We start from the raw sequence: 18304 nt of genomic DNA on the forward strand, positions 1-18304 counted from the left end.
CTGTGGCACTCCAAAGACTATCTTACTATATCACAAATAATTGTAGACAGCATCTGCCATGGATGCTTTAGCTGGGATTCCTGCATTGCAGGGGGTTGAACTAGATGACCCTTGGGTCCCTTCCAACTCTATGATTCTGAGAAATTTCATGCCATAATAAATTAGGTACCACAGGACTCTTGGTTTTCTTTGGACTAGAGTGCCAGTTGTGTTCACTGTAACATTGTTAATTAGCCATATAAAATAATCATGTGTATAATGAAGGTAGACAACTGTGGGGGGGCGGGGCGGGGCGGGGCGGGGCAGGGCAGGCAGGGTATAACTAGAAACTGAACCATCACCCAGAGCATAGCAAAAGCTACTTCTGTGAACAGACATAGTGACAGGTGGTTGCCTAGTGAGCTATATGGATAAAGCAGGTCTTTCAGAAGACTGGGGTCATTTCAATTCATTTAGAAAATTGGCAAGGCTTACACAAATGTATTCATAAGAATGTGTGACGATAGAAGGATAAGCGATTTAAGAAAAATAGAATTTCACCCAAGTTGTCAATAACACATGTACATATCAAAGGGTACTTAGCAAAGTCACAGGAAAGACAACACACACAGAACTGGTCTGAACCATTTTATTGTGCCAGGATAAGAGCAAAGAAAAATTATCATTCTTGCGCTGCCAACACATTATTCATGGTATGTCTAGAGACCATCTTATAATTCATTAAAAAACACACACACCTTTGATAGAGAAATTTTGTAGTTAATTATGAACAGTAAAACCTACAATATAGCTTCACAAAAACATAGTTGCAACAGCCCAAGAAAAACTGCTTAGCAGTTTATTTGCACAACATGTAGCTTACAGAGATCGCTAGTCCCTATAACTAGGTTCCAGAGAGCATTTCTGAAAACCTTTAGGTTGATAGCCTATCTTGCTTCCTTCACCTGTTAACCCTTGTATTGTATTACATTGCTCTGTTCTTAGCAGTCACCACAGGAACCAAATTCTTTACTCTATGTAAAGTTATAAGTTATAAAAGACAGATATATAAAAAATTCACAAAATTTGTTCCCATTTTTTAAATCTTTGCTAACATTCTTGGAACGATTGCAAGTGCCCTCCCCCAATAATTTTGTTTAAAGTTTCTTTTCCTGTTCCACTCATAAAAAAAGGTTTTCTGATACATCCTCCCATAGCCAGGCTTAATAAAAAGTAGCCGTTGCCATTCCATTACCAGAGGCTTCATTCTTCTAACTCCCAGAATGCATCCTGCATTCTACATATTCAGATGACTGTCCTACTGTGTCACAACTCTTGGCTTTTTACTTCATAAGAAAAAGAGACACATCACCATTAGAGAACTATGTGCCTAGTCAGTCTGGCTCCAAAACCTGATAACAATTAAGAGCTCAGGTGGACTTGGCTTTGAGTCTAAGTTTTGACAGAAGAAACACTGATAATTCAATCTGAAATTTCACTGTTTTCTTGCGTCTTGTCTGGTGATTCTTGTGGATTCATTCCAGTAGGTCCAAAGAACAAGGAGGAAGTCTAGGGAGAAAGTCTTCCATACTGGTATAGCTCAATAAGAAATTCTCCAACACCAATAAAGTAAATACCTTGAGCTATACCAAAAAGAGGTGCAATAACCAGGGCTCGGCAACCAGCCCCTTTAAGGAAGGCTAAAGGACCCTCCTTCATCCAAAGTTTCCTGAAAGAGAGAAAACAATACCAGATATATACTTGGCTACTAAATTCTGCACATATCATTTCACAACTCCTGTGTCCAGATCTGAACATTCACCCAAAAATCTCTATGTGTTCTCCTGCCAAAAGCTTGAAGACCTGATTCCCTCCTGCGGCTGTAATTCATCTCTCACCCTATAAAAAGAAGTCTTAAAAGAGAAAGGAACACACCAGAAATTGGCATGATTCCTACAAGTTTATGGCCAATTCAAAGGGTATAGCTTCCATATGGAAGCTACTGAAAACCATTTCTGTATGGTTATACTTCAAGCAATGGTTGTGATATTTGACAGCTAGTTCTTCAGCACATATTCCAGGATAAATCATGTTGGAAGTAGCTTTCAAATGCTATAGCCATGTGCTTAGGGTCAATCAGTTACTCCTACTTTTATCAGATTCACAGCTGCCTTCTGACTGCAGAGGTTAGTGGCAAATTAGGGGAAACTGCCTTCATATGTCTGAAGATCAGCTTAAAAGGCCTAGTGTGAATGCATGTAAGTACTTTTCATGTCTTGTCAAACAGGAAACCTCCTCCACATTTAACATACTGTTTAACATTATAAACATTTGCTTACACTCTGGCTGAAGAGTCAGTTATTCACAGCACTTTTATTACTTACCGTGCACAATCAATAATTCCATTATAACTCTCTTCGTTTCTTCCCTTGCCCATTGACTGAAGACGAGTTTTTATTACTGCAAAATAAAAATATTGTTTGCCAGGTTAGAAGACTAATGCAGGCAAGCCTGACAACATTATGACTACAGCATATTAAAATTCATTCTTTTCTAAATTTATTAAAGCAAATAAAAGAAGCTTCCCTACACAGAAAGCCCTAACAGATGGAAGGGTAGCTTCCAGAGATTCACAAGGAAATCCACTTTTCCCAGTATTTCCCTATAACTACTCTATGGAGAAGCATGAAAAAAATGAAACACAGAAACACAAAAGAGATGAGATATAAATCTTCTCTTACCATCACAGGGATTGACAGACACAGCTGCCACTGAACCGGCCATGCAACCAGCAAGAAAAGAACGAAAGAAAGGTGCTTTCTCTTCCAGGGAATTGTGTCCTGCTCTGTTCAGATGGGCAAACAGTGGGAAATAGATGACCGAGAATGGGACATCCCTAGAACACAAGAGTGATTGCATTTTTATAAAGCCGCATACTGTAAAAACTGGGCTGGGAATGGGAAGGACAAGATTTTCCATCCTTACCTCAGCAAGGTGGCTCCAAGACCCTTGTAGAGTCCTCTAATGCCCTGGGTATGCAGAAGCTCGACTGCTATCTGTGTGGCAGATATCCTCCTTGGAAAGGCAATTGGTCCTACATTGTATGCTCTGGCTAGAACAGGGCTGACAGCTAGAAGCTTGCACCCAGGAGATGAACAAGGAACTCTGCTCACAAGCTGCTGAGATGCTGAAAACACAATTAAAAATATGTCAGGCTCACTGGTCTCCTGAAATTTATTATTTCACCCTGAATATATACAAGTCTGAGATGCATTCTGAATCTGAATACCTGAAGGTCTGATCCCTGGAAATCCCTTCAACTCCTGTATCAGAATCTATAAGCAGCTCTGTGATAGTGAAACATAAGCACTATTTGGACATTCTAAGGGCTTTTATCCACACTTACCTTTCCTCCACACTTTCCAGGTGTGGCCTGTGCTTTAAAGCTCTGTATCCAAGTACAGTCAAACCTCGGTTTTTGAACATAATCCATTCTGGAAGCCCATTCGGCTTCCGAAATGTTTAACAACCGAGGTGCGGCTTCTGATTGGTTGCAGGAACTTCCTGCAATCAAGTGGAAGCAATGTCGGATGTTCTGTTTCCGAAAAATGTTGGAAAACTGGAGCATTTACTTTCGGGTTTTCAGCTTTCGGGAGGAGTTTGGGAGCCAAGGTTTGAGTGTACTTTCTTTTCTGCTCTGGAGCCTTCACCATGAAAACCTGCTCTTTACCGCTGAATAGGAGCTAATGACAATCTGTTGAGAACCTACGGTAAATTGCCATTCACTGAGCTTCAGCTTTAAATAGTGGGTTTTTGCGGAAAAGTTCAGGGGTGGGGGGAAGCACTTGGACACAGAGCTTTAAAGTGCAGACCTGTGCCTGGAAAGCATGGGGCAAAAGATAAGTGTTGCTACAACCACATGGAACAGGCCATGCCTATTGGCCTTGCCATCTATGAGCTGAGGGAAGGTCCGAAGAAGGGAGTCTGTTATATGCACATAGGTTCCCCCTGCAATCTGAAATCCTGATTGCACAGCAGGGAGCTCTAGCTTATGTGCTGACTTCTGGTGTCTTGCCTTGCTCTTTAACAGTGTTCCATATTTCTGGGTCATAAATTGCCTACATAAGACTTTGCTCCTATACAGATAACACAGTACAGATACTCATTTTTTCCACTTATCTGGCTCAATAACTTAGAAGCATTACTGAGTTCTGGAACTGATTAAAGCACTGTTGTGCCTTAGATTACCATTTCTTGTCAATTAGGCAATACATTCAAATGATCTCTTATGGTACATAACATTCTGCAGCCACCATCCATAGCAGGATGAGATAAAATACCAAACACTTACTCATGCTACACACACACACACACCATGGGTAGGGGCAATATTATTCCCAATCCCTGTTCTTGTTTTACAAGCCACCAAGTTACTACTGACCTCGCTTATGACAGCCAAAACTAATGGTAATTGAAACCTACGCCAAACTGAACATCTCTTGTTCAACAGTTCATGTTAGTTTGTACATAACACCAAGCCAAATCATGGTGTGTGCATATGCACTCAGTTCTTGCAGCAAAAACTGCAGCTACTTAACTCCTCCCCTGGGTCCTGCTTAGTTTGGCTTAGTGTTATGTCTCAACATGGAGTTGCAGTTTGTCTCCTGTTACAGACTACAAGTCCAGGTTCACAAGTAATGCTAAGCCAAACCATAGCTTAGCCTCAGGTAGCCTAGCAGCAGTAGGACATGGGGAAGAGTGAAGTGACCATGATTGTTACCATGAGTACTTGCACACTCACATGTTGATAGTTAGTTTGGCTTAGTGTTATGTGTGAACTGGACTATTGTATGAAATGGCATTTCTGTGCACTCTGGCACTCGGCATGGTGTCCCGTTGTGCCAGAAGCGGTTTAGTCATGCTGGCCACATGACTCAGAAAGCTGTCTGATGACAAACATCAGCTTCCTCGGCCTAAAAGTGGAGATGAGCACTGCACCTATAGTCAAATTTGACTGGACTTAACCATCCAGGGGTCCATTACTTTAGCTTTGTGTGAACATCCAAGAACCTGTTCTCAGAGATGATAGGCAAGAACTGTTACCTAGTCGTCCTGCATCTTGAAGTTGGATTTTCAGCATCTCCATTGGAGTGGTGATAATAACTTGGCAGGTTCCAGCACCACAACCGGCCATCATCTCCTTAGATAAAGAAAGGGCTACCCTGTAATAAAAAGAGTTATTATTATTATAGTTATTATTATTTTAAACACTAAAGTATACAAGCATGCAATATGCAAGAAAAGGAAAAGGCTGTATAAAGGAAATACATAGTTTATGTTCAGACTAGCAAGGGGCTTTGAGAATCAAACCCATTGAAAAATGACACAATAGCTTCTTGCAGTCAATATCCCATCAGGACACAGGATTATAATATTTATGTTTACAATCAAAGTCACAAGATTTTGTCAGTCCATATAGAGTTGCATATTGGATTGTCAATGCTCTGTGTTAGATCTTCCCTCCCTTTCCCTGCCCATCCTGCAGCAAGCTATTGAAATCATGAAGTTTTGCAAAGATGTGCTTAATACATACATAATATCCTCCTTGCAATATCTGGATTTTCACAAAGTTCAGCAAAAGAACTTGGGAGGTAGCAATGATCAAGAAAATGAAGGAGTGGCTTGGGATGGAAATGCACAAATGATTGTGCATTGCAGTAGTCATGAGAACGAGCTAGATTATGTGCATCACAAAGATGACCTGTTATTTCAGCCCATTGGCCCTTCAAAGTAGTCCATCCAGCGCACAGTAAGTTTTGCTTTCTGTTTTCAAGAATTACTTGTCTTCTGGTCATTCAGAAGATTCGTAATATTGCATGCCTTGCTATCAACATATTATTGTTCATTCTGCTCTCAAGGGTGATCAAAAAACTATTTAATGAGCTTTGCACAATTTGTCACATTCACGTAATGGAGTCCGCAATGAACACAGACTTAACTTATGTACGGTACAAATGAGACAGCTCTAGTATCTCAAGTTAACATACCCATCCTTGGCAAGAAGGTGCCTAAAATAGTCATTAGCAGCCAGTTTTATAGCCTTCTCGGGTGTTACAAGGGTCAGATTCACTGCTGCACCTAAAAATAAGTACAAACTTAAGCTTAATTGAAATTAGGAGATTTTCTTTGTTTTAAAATATATTTTGATTATAGGTATCCCACATCGTATATTGTGACAGGGACTCAGATTCCAGTTTTCAAAGTTATTGGAAATAGTCCAGAAACTTTAGATCAGCTACTGGAGTTATACAGTCATTTACAAAACTCCAATCTTAAAAGCAATAGCAGATTGTGGCAGAAGGAGAACAAATGGAAATCCTGTTGTGTGAGCAGACTGCATCTCATTTTGCGCATCTTTGTTTCAAATGTCTGAGCTTTGAACAGCACAGCTCTATGAATGTTTACTTAAAAGTAAGCTCCAGAAACAATGAACCAACTCACTAGTAAATACATTGAGATCTCCAATTCTGACCTTTCAAGACGAGTCCCTAATCATAATGGACCCCAATGAATAAGTCCCCAATTATCATGAAGCAGTATAACTGTGTTAGTTACAGCCAGTTACAAAAACAAGGAAAAGACTTACCTCTGTACATTCCAAAATAGCCTTCTGAACGCAGTGTTTTCCTTAGACAATCCAACCTGATCAAGACACAACACTATAGTCAGAGATTACCTGTCGCTAAGATACTCTTGTCATATTTGATATTAGAGCTTAGCAGCAGTGACCAATGTAATATATACTACAAAAAATATATCAAGCCTTAATAATATGTATTTTACGAAGAAAAATAAAATAATACCTCATTATAGCTACTTAAATACAACATATAGTTGCTTATTTATAACCTTTATTGTTCTCTAGTATCCAAAATGAGGCTACAGTAATTTTTTCATTTTCTATTTACCTTATTTCATTCACCGGTACATTATTCTTTATTTTATACATGCAAATAAAGACCCATACTTGATGGAATCATTCCATTAATAACTGTGGATTTCTACTTTCCCAACACCTACATCTATCCGTAGGTACTTGCAAATGGTGAAAGAGCTGCTCAAATATTAAGTCAATCTAGATGCAATACATTTCCAGTGATCACTTACATGCTTTTGTAGACTTGCTGTCCACTTCTCTGATTCTGTAGCCTGGTTTTAACCAGGTCAATTGGAAATATACAAGTAACGCCAATGATCCCTGCAGCTCCTCCATTAATAAGTTTAGCGGGCAAACTGAACAAGAGAAAACAGAATTCCATTGTATGCAATTGAATCAACAATTTCCAAAACTAGGGGCTGGAGAAGAGTTATGCTGCATATTTATTTCATTTATATCAAATTCAGTTCTGTGATGCACCAAATTCTGACTTCCTTGAGAATGGCCACAGACTATGTGTTGCTTTCAGCATTGCTACAATAAAGCTTCATATGCAACAATGGTACACATTTGTGACATACATGAAAAAACATAGGGTTGTAGCCAAGGCTGATGCTCCACTCACACAATGGAACTTCCTTCTCTTCTCCTTTCCTCTGTAGTCGCCTCACCCTCAAAATCTGCTCCAGTCTTGGGGACCTTCTACAATGTATTTTTTGGACTGTGCAGTGAGAAGTCCAGTTGTACAAACAGAAGTCCACTCATGCAGTGTTGGATGCAGTCCATAACATGCAGTGTTTCTAAATATGTGTTTAATATATGGACATCCCTCAAAGAGCTTCTTATGTGCTCAGTATAGGCACATCATAAGCACATCATACCGAGGCTCTTGCATGTTAGGGCTGCATCATATGCACAGCCTTGCATTACATTTATGACTCTCTGCCACAACAATCTCTCTTTTCTTGTCTCCCTTACTCTATTCCATGTCAAATCAGGCTGGTTCCTTTGGGTCTCTCATTCCACCTTGTCTAGAGAGACAAGAGAGACTATTTATGGAATGGAGAGAGCTGCCCTGCTACATTTCAGACCACATGCAGTTATTCTTCAGGGGTATATATACTTCTAGCTATTATGAGGTATGTAAGAATAACCATTATAACTGCTCTTAAATACATCTTTGTTGCAATTTCATCTCAAATATTTTAAAAAGCAGGTCTTTGAAATTTGTTATAAAACTATTGATCAAATAGATAAATAAATAAATAAATAAATAAATAAATAAATTTGTATCCCGCCCTCCCCTGCTGTAGCTGGTCTCAGAGCGGCTAACATCATATAAAACACAATATACATAAACAAACAATCGATTAAAATGCATCCCAAAATTAATTCAAATAAAATTAAAATTAGACTGGACAAATGGCCATCCTCAAGTTAAATTAAATAAAAAACCAAACATTTACATACTTCATTTTGCAGCATTTGTTGTCATGTCCATTCTGTAAATCAATTGCACTGTTTCTCCAATGCCTGCTTTGAGGCTCACTATATTTCTAAAAACTTGGGAAGGACACATACCTAATCTGTTTCTCAGCCATCTTCTTTGGGATTACAAAGGAAAAGGTGCTCCAAGATCTTTTTGGTCAGTAAGTAATACAAGCTGCCGATGGTGAGAAGTTGGTTCCTCAAGGAGACAATTCTGTCTAATATCTTCAGAGTGAATTGAAGCTTTAAAATCCATCAGTGGTCCTATAAATAATCCAAAGTTATCTCATTGGCTGTTTCACCATACAGGCATTTCAAACAGCTCACAGCATCTCAAATTCAGTATGACAAATCAGAATACCCTCTAACCACTACTGTTACACCAAGTGTCATCATCCGTTATTAATACCTAGGTGATTAATTTATACCGTAAGAGATGCAACTGAAATATATTATATTGATGTAGGAATAACTGAGGAACTGTGACATTATAGGGAAGATGGTATCTTTAGTGACACAGGGTTGAGGGTGAGAAGTCATGCACAAAACAATTAAAAATCATAATGTACTATTAGCACAAATGAAAAAATAGTAACTTAGGCTGCAATCCAAAAACACTTAGTAGGGAGGAAGTGCCACTAAACTCAATGGGAGTAAACCAAATTTTGTATAAACATAACATTGCATGACTTCAAGGAATGGGCATATCTGTGAAGAGGAAGAAAATACTAATAATATTTCCTAGGGCAATTATGGAAAGTACCCCTGGAAGGCCATGCTGAAATGTGTCAGAGCAATGCCATTATCACATGAGCAGCCAGGTTAGTAGTTGGGGTTCCCCATTCCCATGATGAGACAACACACCAGTGCTTCCACGGAAGACCATGCTATAATGTGTCAGAGCAATGCCACTATCACATGGGCAACCAAGTTAGTAATTGGGATTCCCAGTGCCCACCGGGGGTGTCATGCAATAAAGAGCAAATGACCAAGAAGCAATGACGAGCCTGGCGGTAGAGTTCCCATTACTAACATCAGAGAAGAGTGCATTGCACAAAAAGTGAGATATTATTAGCTTACAATCCGATCATCTGATACGCATAGTCTGTAAAGCCCACAGGGAAATTTCAGTTGCAGCATTAAAGTGTCTCCAGTTTCAAAAAGGCTCTATAATTCTGTACAATAGCAAAGAAATAGAGCGGCAGTTTTGATTTATCCTTTCCTGTGACTGCTCAAGGCAGTTGTAATTATATAATTACTCTTGCCTAAGAAAAACAATGAAAAGTGATCTCTGCTTTGCTCATCCCATATTTCTTTTGTCAATTCTTCTTGTACCAAATTCCCACAATGGTGCAATTTAGCAAAGCAATACTAAAAACACATGCATCACAAATAATTAAATAAATAAAACTCATAGCAAAATATTATTTAAAATGCAATTATTTGGATATGTGAGATCCTGAAACCTGCTGATTCACATTCCACTGCTCCTGAAACTCTTTCTCAACTTCCAAGGGAGGTCAGATATGAAATTCACTCTCTCTGTCTGTGCAGTGTGCTTTAGCTCAGGGGTGGGAACCTTCAGGCTTGCAGGACCTTTTTTAAAAAAATAAAAAATAAAATCCTGAAGCCCACCAACTGGAGCCAGTTGCAGAATAGCAGTGGTTGGAGGGTGAAAGCAGAAGCAACATATCACATGAGCAGGGTGGGGAATCTTAGGCACAGGGCAGCTGAATGCAGCCCCTCAGGCTTCTTTACCTAGCCCCTAAAATTCTCCCTTGGCCACACCCCCTCAGTGGCCCTGCATCTCCCCTGGAGCACTGTTGTCTGGCTGGAATATGTCCTTGAACTCCAATAATGACTCTTGCTTCTCTGGATGGAGGGAGGGTGGGTTTGAGACCCATCGGCTGTCTTCACCTGGTTTAGCTGGCCAGTTGAAGCTGTTCCTGGGGTGTGGCTGTTGTTGCATTCTGACAGCTTCTAGAAGCCACAGGTGAGAGCCGAGTGCAGGGTGGAGATAAAAGGTGGACAAACTACCCCAGAAGCAGTAGGACCTGCCCCCCACCAGAAGTACTATCCCTCCCCTAACACATACACCCCAGAGCAGGTACAATACACAAAACTTGGAGAAGCTACTGACTGTAGAAGAAGCAGGAAAGTGATAAGAGATGCTGTTGTGCTCTGAAGCCACTTTTCATCAGAATAGAAGTGAATACTAATGAGAAATGGATACGGGGCTCAACTTCTAGAATGCAAGGCAAGCCCAGGGTGTTCTGAGCTGGTTCCAAGGCTCAGTTCTGGGCCATTACCAATTTGGGCGGGGAGAGACACACTAACACTTATATGCATCAAATTTCACTCCTTCCATCAGCAGGAGGCAGAAGTAGGAAGTACTGTAGTTAGAACAGTAGTTGGTTCAGAATTGGTTAGCACTTTCTAGTCAAGTATTTTATCTGAAGCATTTTGCCAGCAGACTTTCTGCTGGGAGTACAACAGAGGATGCCATGTACAGGGTTGCAAGCAATGAGCCCAGCAATGATAGCTTATTCCAGCCCCGTCCATGGCTGCTTCCTTCAAATCCACCCAACGATGGTCTACATACAAGTACTGGCTCTCTCAACCTGCATCTTACAAAATGCTCCCAGTAATTCTAGTGCATATACTCTGCATACTGTTCTAAGATTACAGCCTTTTTCTGGCTGTCAGCCTTCTCCTGGGCCTTTTAACAGCTCCATGCCCTGGCAACAGTTATACACATAAAGCACTCTCCATCACTAAACCGTCATGACAGGCTGCATTTGTCACATTTCTGTGTCCTTTTCTTTTCGGCAAAAGTTGATACTTTCTACATCCTCTAGGCTTTTCCATGCTTTTTAAAGCTGCATTTAAATTGCAGTCATATACTCACTTACTTTGGAGTAAGTCCCACAGTAGGGTCTTAATTGCGCTTAACTGTTCTGCTTTTATTGTTTTACTAATCCACCTGGTTTTATGCAAGCCATTCTGGGAACCTCAAATAACTAAGGGCTCAAATAACTAAAGGCATGCAGGGGAAAGCAATGGCAGGGGGTTTGTGTTGTCAACTTTAATACTGTTTACAAAAAAACAAACAAAAACGGTACCAGCCCCACTACCCTTTTGTGGTTGATTCCTCTTATTTTCCCAAGCAGAGAAGGTGAGGTTGGGTGGGGAGAGGTCTGCACAGAATGTACATGGGGTGGGGTGGGGTGGGGTGGGGCTAGTGGTTATGTTGCTTCTCCCCCTTTTCTCATCCCCTGGTGGTGGATGGGGAAGAGTGCCATTTCACAAACACCATGCCTCTGATGGACTATACCCCACAAAAATTTAGCCATAATAAATGAGGTGGTTTTAAGGTGCCACCCCTTCTCTTGGAAATTATGTGGGTGGCTATCACCCTCTCGCTGACAAACAGATAAGAGGCTTCAAAGAAAGGGCGCTATATTCCCCCCCCCCCGCCACTCTTCACAGCTGCACAGAAGACATAAAAATTGAGTTAAGTGCAGCTTTATCAATGCAGCATTAGAAACATCTGTTTTTCCATCTGTCAGCCAGCAGTTCAGTGAGACACAGGAGCTCTAGAAAAGGGCATTTTAACACAAATACATGTACCCATATCCAGTGCATAAGCAAAACAAGCTATAGCTTAGGGACCCACGCTTTTGGGCCCCCCCAAAAATTTTTTAAAGAAAAAACAAAACCTGGATGTACATTTCCAAAATATAAGATAAAAAACAACTAAAATAGATGAGTCTTTGTAAATTGTGTTTCTAAAGGCATTTTTGTTATTTCCAAATGCCAATGTGTTTGCATTATTAAGTTTGTTATGAATAAAAATCAATTTAAGTTAGAGCTTAATAATTATTTCACTATTAATATACTTCTTAATTGTATTTCACTATTAATATACTTCTTAATTGTATTCCAGTTCAACAATTACTTTTATAAAATGTATATTTTGTTATGTGCAGATGGCTTTAGATACCTACTAGGTACATAAATTACCATACTATATATAATATAATATATATATATATATATATATAATAATATATATAATATATTGTTGACAGAGGACAGCTGGACATATAAAGGGCCCCATTACCTTCAGTAGCTTAGGGCCTCATCAAACCTAAACCCGGCCCTGCCCCTCAGTACCATTTATCTCAAGGAGCCACCCTTGGCCATGAATATTCTTAGCCCTTATATGCCATGCCAAGGAGGGGGTCGGTATTTGAAATCAAATGGCAACGGAGCAGTGACCAGGCAACACGAGCTGTCCCTCCCCTCGGGTCAACTGACGGCCAACGGCTCTCGGTTTCAAATTCTACGCATTTACTCACCCAGCCGCCGCTCCATTGACAGGCAGGTAGAAAAGAACAGCCGCCGCCGCTGCTCAGCCTGCTGTGCGTCTCCCGCCTCTACAGAAGGCGCGCTGCGATGGGCCAGAGCTGCCGCAACCCACCCAATGGTAGGAAGAGGCTGGGCTCGCTCGCTTCCCCCCGCCCCCCTCAGTCGCCGGCAGTAAAGGCGCGCTGCTCCAAATACCGTACTCTATGGGTCACGTTGGCAGCCTGTTCGCCGTTAATCTCCTTCCTTTCAGCGCTCCACTCCTTCCTTCTGCACTCGCAGCTCCGCTCTTCCAGGTCCTCAGCCTGGAGCATAGTTTAAAGGCGCAGCTTGTGTGTGTTTTGATTGGTGAGCAATCAATCAATCAATCAATCAATCAATCAATCAATGGCTTCATTCTTCAGGAGGCTGGCAACAAGGCTAGCTGCTATGATCTCAAACCAAAAGAACCGTTTGAACGGGCTGCTACAAGTCTACATGAATTCCTGCTTTCTTGTGCACTCCTTTGTCCAATGTTGCTGCAACGTACCTGCCAATATTTTGGGAATAGTTTCTGCTGAAGGTGTACAGTGTACCTCGGGTTAAGTACTTAATTTGTTCCGGAGGTCCGTTCTTAACCTGAAACTGTTCTTAACCTGAAGCACCACTTTAGCTAATGGGGCCTCCTGCTGCCGCCGCGCCGCCAGAGCTCGATTTCTGTTCTTATCCTGAAGCAAAGTTCTTAACCTGAAGCACTATTTCTGGGTTAGTGGAGTGTGTAACCTGAGGCGTATGTAACCTGAGGTACCACTGTATTGGCTGGGTTGAAAATGTAAGATGAGAAGGCACCCCACTTGAGCCGGTGCAACGATGCAGGCAAGAATTTATATATCGGGTATAGGGTGGTATATAAATTCAATTTAATAAATAAATAAGAGTTTCATGGATGGAGCGTAAAGCAAGATTTGTGTGTGTGTCTCCTGGGGGTTGGTGGAGCCCTGCTTTTTTTCACCTTGTCAGCCTACATCTAGGATAAAAGAAAATTGCTACTTTTCAGATAAATAGTTATGTTACATCTCTGTTTAGAACATGTGAGGGGAACTTTTGGCCTTCCTGATTTTGCTTAACCACACCTCCCGTCATCCTTGGCCCTTGGCCATGCTTGCTGGGACTGATGAGAGATGCGGTTTTGCAACATCTGGAGAGTAGAAGGTTCCCCAAACCTGCTTTAGAACCACTGATGACTGCCTGCTGTATCTTGGCAGCAAAGAAAGCTATAGGGCTCTCCAGGAGAAGTAATGTGAAACTTCTCAGGAACTTGGTTTGTGGGGCAGGCAGTTGCTCATCTCAGCACAAGCCCAGATACCTCAGTGCAAGACCAGCTTCAGTTCAGCGTTATTTGATACTCTGTACTGCCTGAGGGAGAAATGAGAAAGGGGTGGCTTACATATAATGTTCCTTTTCCCCTGGCTTTCTCCCCTTTCCCCAGCCCCTATTGGGGCTCTTGTACCTTTAGAAGCAGTGCAAAAAGGCACATTGTTTTCAATTACTATGTATGCCTCTATTCCAGGAAAATTTGCAGAGGTGAGAGAGTGAAAGATGCAAGATGGACTATGTTCAGCACGGGATAAGTTAATGCTCCACAACAGCAGAAATCCTAAAACAATTTGCCTTATGCCAAAATATTTTTTTTATATTGTAGGTTGTACTGGACTATTTGGATCTATTGGTTTTATCAGTGTTGTAAAAGAAAATGCGAGCCAATTTGAGCATAATATGTACAGAAACTTGAAAACTTGCTGTGCTTGTGTGCAAGTTTATTCCTACTGTTCAGTTACTCTTACTGGCTGCAGTTCGGTACACTGGTGCATAAGCCTTGAATGCTGCTGAGGTCAATGAGAGAAAAAGCATGCATAATAAAATCCATAGTTTGCACCAGATGTGGGGAAAGTTTTTCAGACCAAAGGCCACATTCCCTTTTGGGCAACCTTTCGGGGGCCACGTGCCAGTGGTGGGCAGGGCCCCAGGTAAAAGTGGGTGGAGCAACAAAGGTAAATGCTACCTTTGTACAGTAGTTCAGTTTTAAACACACATATCTGCTCCATCTTCCATCCAGGAAAGCAAGAGGCATTATCAGTGTTCAGCAACACATTCTGGCCATTCCAGGACAGGTAAGGTTAATGAAAGGTGTGGCTGGGGGGAGAGAGGGTGCTGCTGAGAAGTAGGTTACAAGGGGAAGAGTTCAGAGGGCCAAATGGAGATTCCTCACCCTTTGTTTATGCCTTCTTCTTTTGCAGCTTGCTGGAGCTGATGGGAGTTGTTTAGCGAGGTTCCTCACACCTGATTTAAACACTGTAAGAGCTTGGAAATACCTCTTCTTGATATCTGTGCTCTTGAGGCTCATACTAGCTGATTTGATACAGTTTTGGACTACATCTCTCACAGCCAAGCCACTTAATTCACAGGTAAGGAACACACATACAAATAAATACTTTTAATTCAGGTGGGATCCTCCACCCACCTCTTCTGTCTAGTCGTTCCAGTCCAGCCCATCCTCTCCTTCTCCACCAGTGGAGGCTGGCATGGCCGTCCAAAGAACATGGAGCACTTTAGGCTGCAATCCTGTACCTACTTACATCAGAGCAGGTTCCACTGCACTCAATGGGACTAACTTATGAGTAAGCATATATAAGATTGCAATATTAAACAGGCAAAAAACCACCAGCAGCCATTTTGACACCTATATAAATATGTACCACAGCTCTCTCAAACTGTTTTAATTACATTTTCCTTGCTCTGCAAGTGCCCTTTCCATGGTATATTTGTAATATCATATACCACAATATACCAGTCATCTGAAAAAGGACTTTGTAAGAAACAAGAGGCAGCTAGCTTGGCTTCCTGAAGAACTTGTTCCATGATATGTGTTTTTTTGGGAAAACCTTCCCTAATTGATACTAAGAAAATGGGTAGTCAGTGAAGCAAAACTACACAGTCATTTAAGTCTGCAGCACAAAGATAAAAGCAGTAACCCTCCACCACAGCCAATACTGCATTACAAGAAAGAGCCACAGGTTGTCTATGTATTTTGGATTTGCAGGAGAGCAACCAAATATTGAAATGGCAAATGAGAGTAAAAGCACAATCCCATGCACGTCTACTTGGATATGCTATTAAGTTCATTGGGGCTTTATGCAGAACTACAGCTTGAATGAGGTGCAATGCACAGGATTAAAACATGCAATGCCCATCATTCACATGGCTCAACATGCTACTAGTATATATCCTAGCACCAGTGCTTTTTTTCTGGGGGGATGCAGGGGTATGCATACCCCTAAAAATTTTGCGAATCTAAGTTTGGCCTCATTGAGGGGCAGTATTTCAATATGAGTAGGAAAATGAGTGTACCTCTAAACATTTTTTAAAGGAAAAAAAGCATTGCCTAGCACACATTCATTGCATTCTTAGTGCAAATGTTCTTTGGAGCCATAGACTTTCCCCCTCCACATCCCAAACCAGTCTGTTCCACGCACAACATGCCATCCGAGATATATCTGAGAAAGGAAGCTAATACATGTAATGTGCATTAAAATGTTGGTCAGCAAAAAGAGACAACCACTACTTTCATTTCAGATTATTATTTTTATTAGATTTCTGCATCAACTTCAGTAGAGAAAGGCTGATAAAAAATGCATTCAGAAAGCAGGCCAAACTAGAACACGTTTCATTAACAGAACAAGGGCTAATAACATTTATAGCCAGAGGGAATGGCTAGATGGTGAACATATTTGCTTTCCCATGATAGGAACTTGATGCACTGATGCTGTCAGATATCAACCACGCCGTGAAGGAGGACTATGTTTATTTATATTTCTACTAACATTTGAAGAGTTAATGAAGTCTCTTATACAAACTTTAACACATAGGCTTTAAAAGGTGGAAATAAAAACAGTTTTGCACATCCATTTCACTAGAAACTGGGCACGTGTTTCCAGTGGGGGTATCAGCACAGGAGTCACGGCTATTTTGCAGCTTTGTGTCTTCAGGCCTTGCTTTGATCCCTGCAAGTTCCCAGGAGTGGCCAGGTGCTACTTTTCAATAGACACTTCGACACACCACTTACCAAAGGTCTGAACTCAGTGTAAACAGTCATTCCCATGGCTAGTGAGAATGCCCATATTTACATTAGGCAGGAGGACAGAGCATCTATTAGATGCATAATGTACCCATGGCTCCACAAGGGACAAAGGTTAGAAAAGCTTCCCCTCCAAGTAAGGGCTTATTCAATGTATTTTAAAGGGCTCTCAAATTGTTCTTTCACCCTCCCTTGCTTAAAGCAGCAGGCGTCGATTGGTGAGTCTGCAGAGTCCTAGTGCTGAGGTAGACCACATGTGCTGTGTTTGGTAGCTTGGGGAGTGTTGCTTGCTCAGCAGCAGTGATATCCTGAAGATGTTTGGGAGAATCTGACCACACTAGCTCCAAGGTGTCCTCTATCTGCTGTCTGGTGTTCCTGCTGGATCCCTACATTTCTCACATTAATCTCTCTTATCAGAGCTTGGAAATAGAAAGAGAATATTATCATGCTTCAGGCAAAGAAGTAGCAGCACACTGAAACGGGCAAATTCCCCACAGGAACCCAAGGTGGCACCTGCCTGCCACAGCAACGACCACCAATAGGCACAGCTCTCGTTCATTGTAAACATTATTGTAGGTCTACTAAATGTGAGGGAGAAGCTGTCTCATGATTCTTTGTGCTACTCTCATCAAGGCCTGGTATGGTCATCTGAGTGTGCCAAGCTGCCAACTTGGTTGAAACAATGCCTGCAGCCTGGGCAATCGTTTGGAACCCGTGTTTCCAAAAACAGACTGACAGCATGCTCCCTGATTGCATACCATTAGTAAACACCTTAGAAAAGTACAAAGGTTAAGAAAGTGATAGAACTAAATAATAATCCACCAGTATTTGTCGATATATCCTTCGGTATGCAATTGTAAATAATTTCTGACATGGTGAGGTGGGAAGGCTACAGCTGTGAACTTTTTAAAGGCACCAATAGGCTTAATATATGCTGCTTTCTGGGACACAAAAATAATCCAGAAAAATAGGCACGAGGTGCCACTACATTTCTTCTGATCTAAAATTCCAAACTAATCATTTTATTATTTTTGGAAAGCAGCTGAGGATTGGTATAACAATTTCATGCATAGAAAGACATGCAGGGAAGTGAAAATTCACCAGAAAGCAGTAGAGTTCAAGTCTGACTTTGATTAAAAAGAAAGAAAAAGACAGGTCTACTTGCAGAACTGGCTCTCAGCCCTGCTTCCAAGAAGGCACTTAGAGGTAAAAAAAAAAAAAGCAACCAAGCAACAACAGATGGTATTTGGGAAGCAAGACTGATTTCTCCAAGCTTGGCAACTCTGATGAAGTCGGTGATGAAAGAGGCAAAAGCCAGAATGTCATTGCTGCTCTGAGGCCGAGCAAGCAGTGCCCATTAATTCAAAATAATGGCGTGTGTGTGCATGTGTATGTCCCTGCTGCTCTATTTTCACAGC

General features: G+C 41.3%; 1 protein-coding gene across 5 annotated transcripts; it reads right to left on the reverse strand.

Moving 5' to 3' along the window:
• Positions 1 to 614: 614 nt before the first annotated feature.
• LOC128416216 (mitochondrial glutamate carrier 1-like) lies at positions 615 to 12785 on the reverse strand. Of its 5 annotated transcripts, none has more exons than XM_053393586.1 (10): positions 12766 to 12785; positions 8498 to 8668; positions 7147 to 7272; positions 6626 to 6681; positions 6027 to 6117; positions 5083 to 5201; positions 2965 to 3166; positions 2721 to 2875; positions 2364 to 2439; positions 615 to 1708 (listed from the first exon to the last, which is right to left on the reverse strand). In XM_053393586.1, the coding sequence occupies exons 2-10, from the start codon at positions 8515 to 8517 to the stop codon at positions 1549 to 1551; spliced, it is 1005 nt and encodes a 334-aa protein (XP_053249561.1). In that variant the 5' UTR covers positions 8518 to 8668; positions 12766 to 12785; the 3' UTR covers positions 615 to 1548. The 5 variants fall into 5 exon arrangements, with proteins under 5 accessions (XP_053249561.1, XP_053249562.1, XP_053249559.1 ...); XM_053393587.1 differs by lacking the exon at positions 12766 to 12785 and adding an exon at positions 12581 to 12730 and having other exon boundaries at positions 8498 to 8629; XM_053393584.1 differs by lacking the exon at positions 12766 to 12785 and adding an exon at positions 12581 to 12730.
• Between the last annotated feature and the right edge of the window lie 5519 nt (positions 12786 to 18304).

The sequence above is a fragment of the Podarcis raffonei genome, chromosome 6 (assembly GCF_027172205.1).
Source record: "Podarcis raffonei isolate rPodRaf1 chromosome 6, rPodRaf1.pri, whole genome shotgun sequence".
NCBI classification, from domain to species: Eukaryota; Metazoa; Chordata; class Lepidosauria; order Squamata; family Lacertidae; genus Podarcis; species Podarcis raffonei.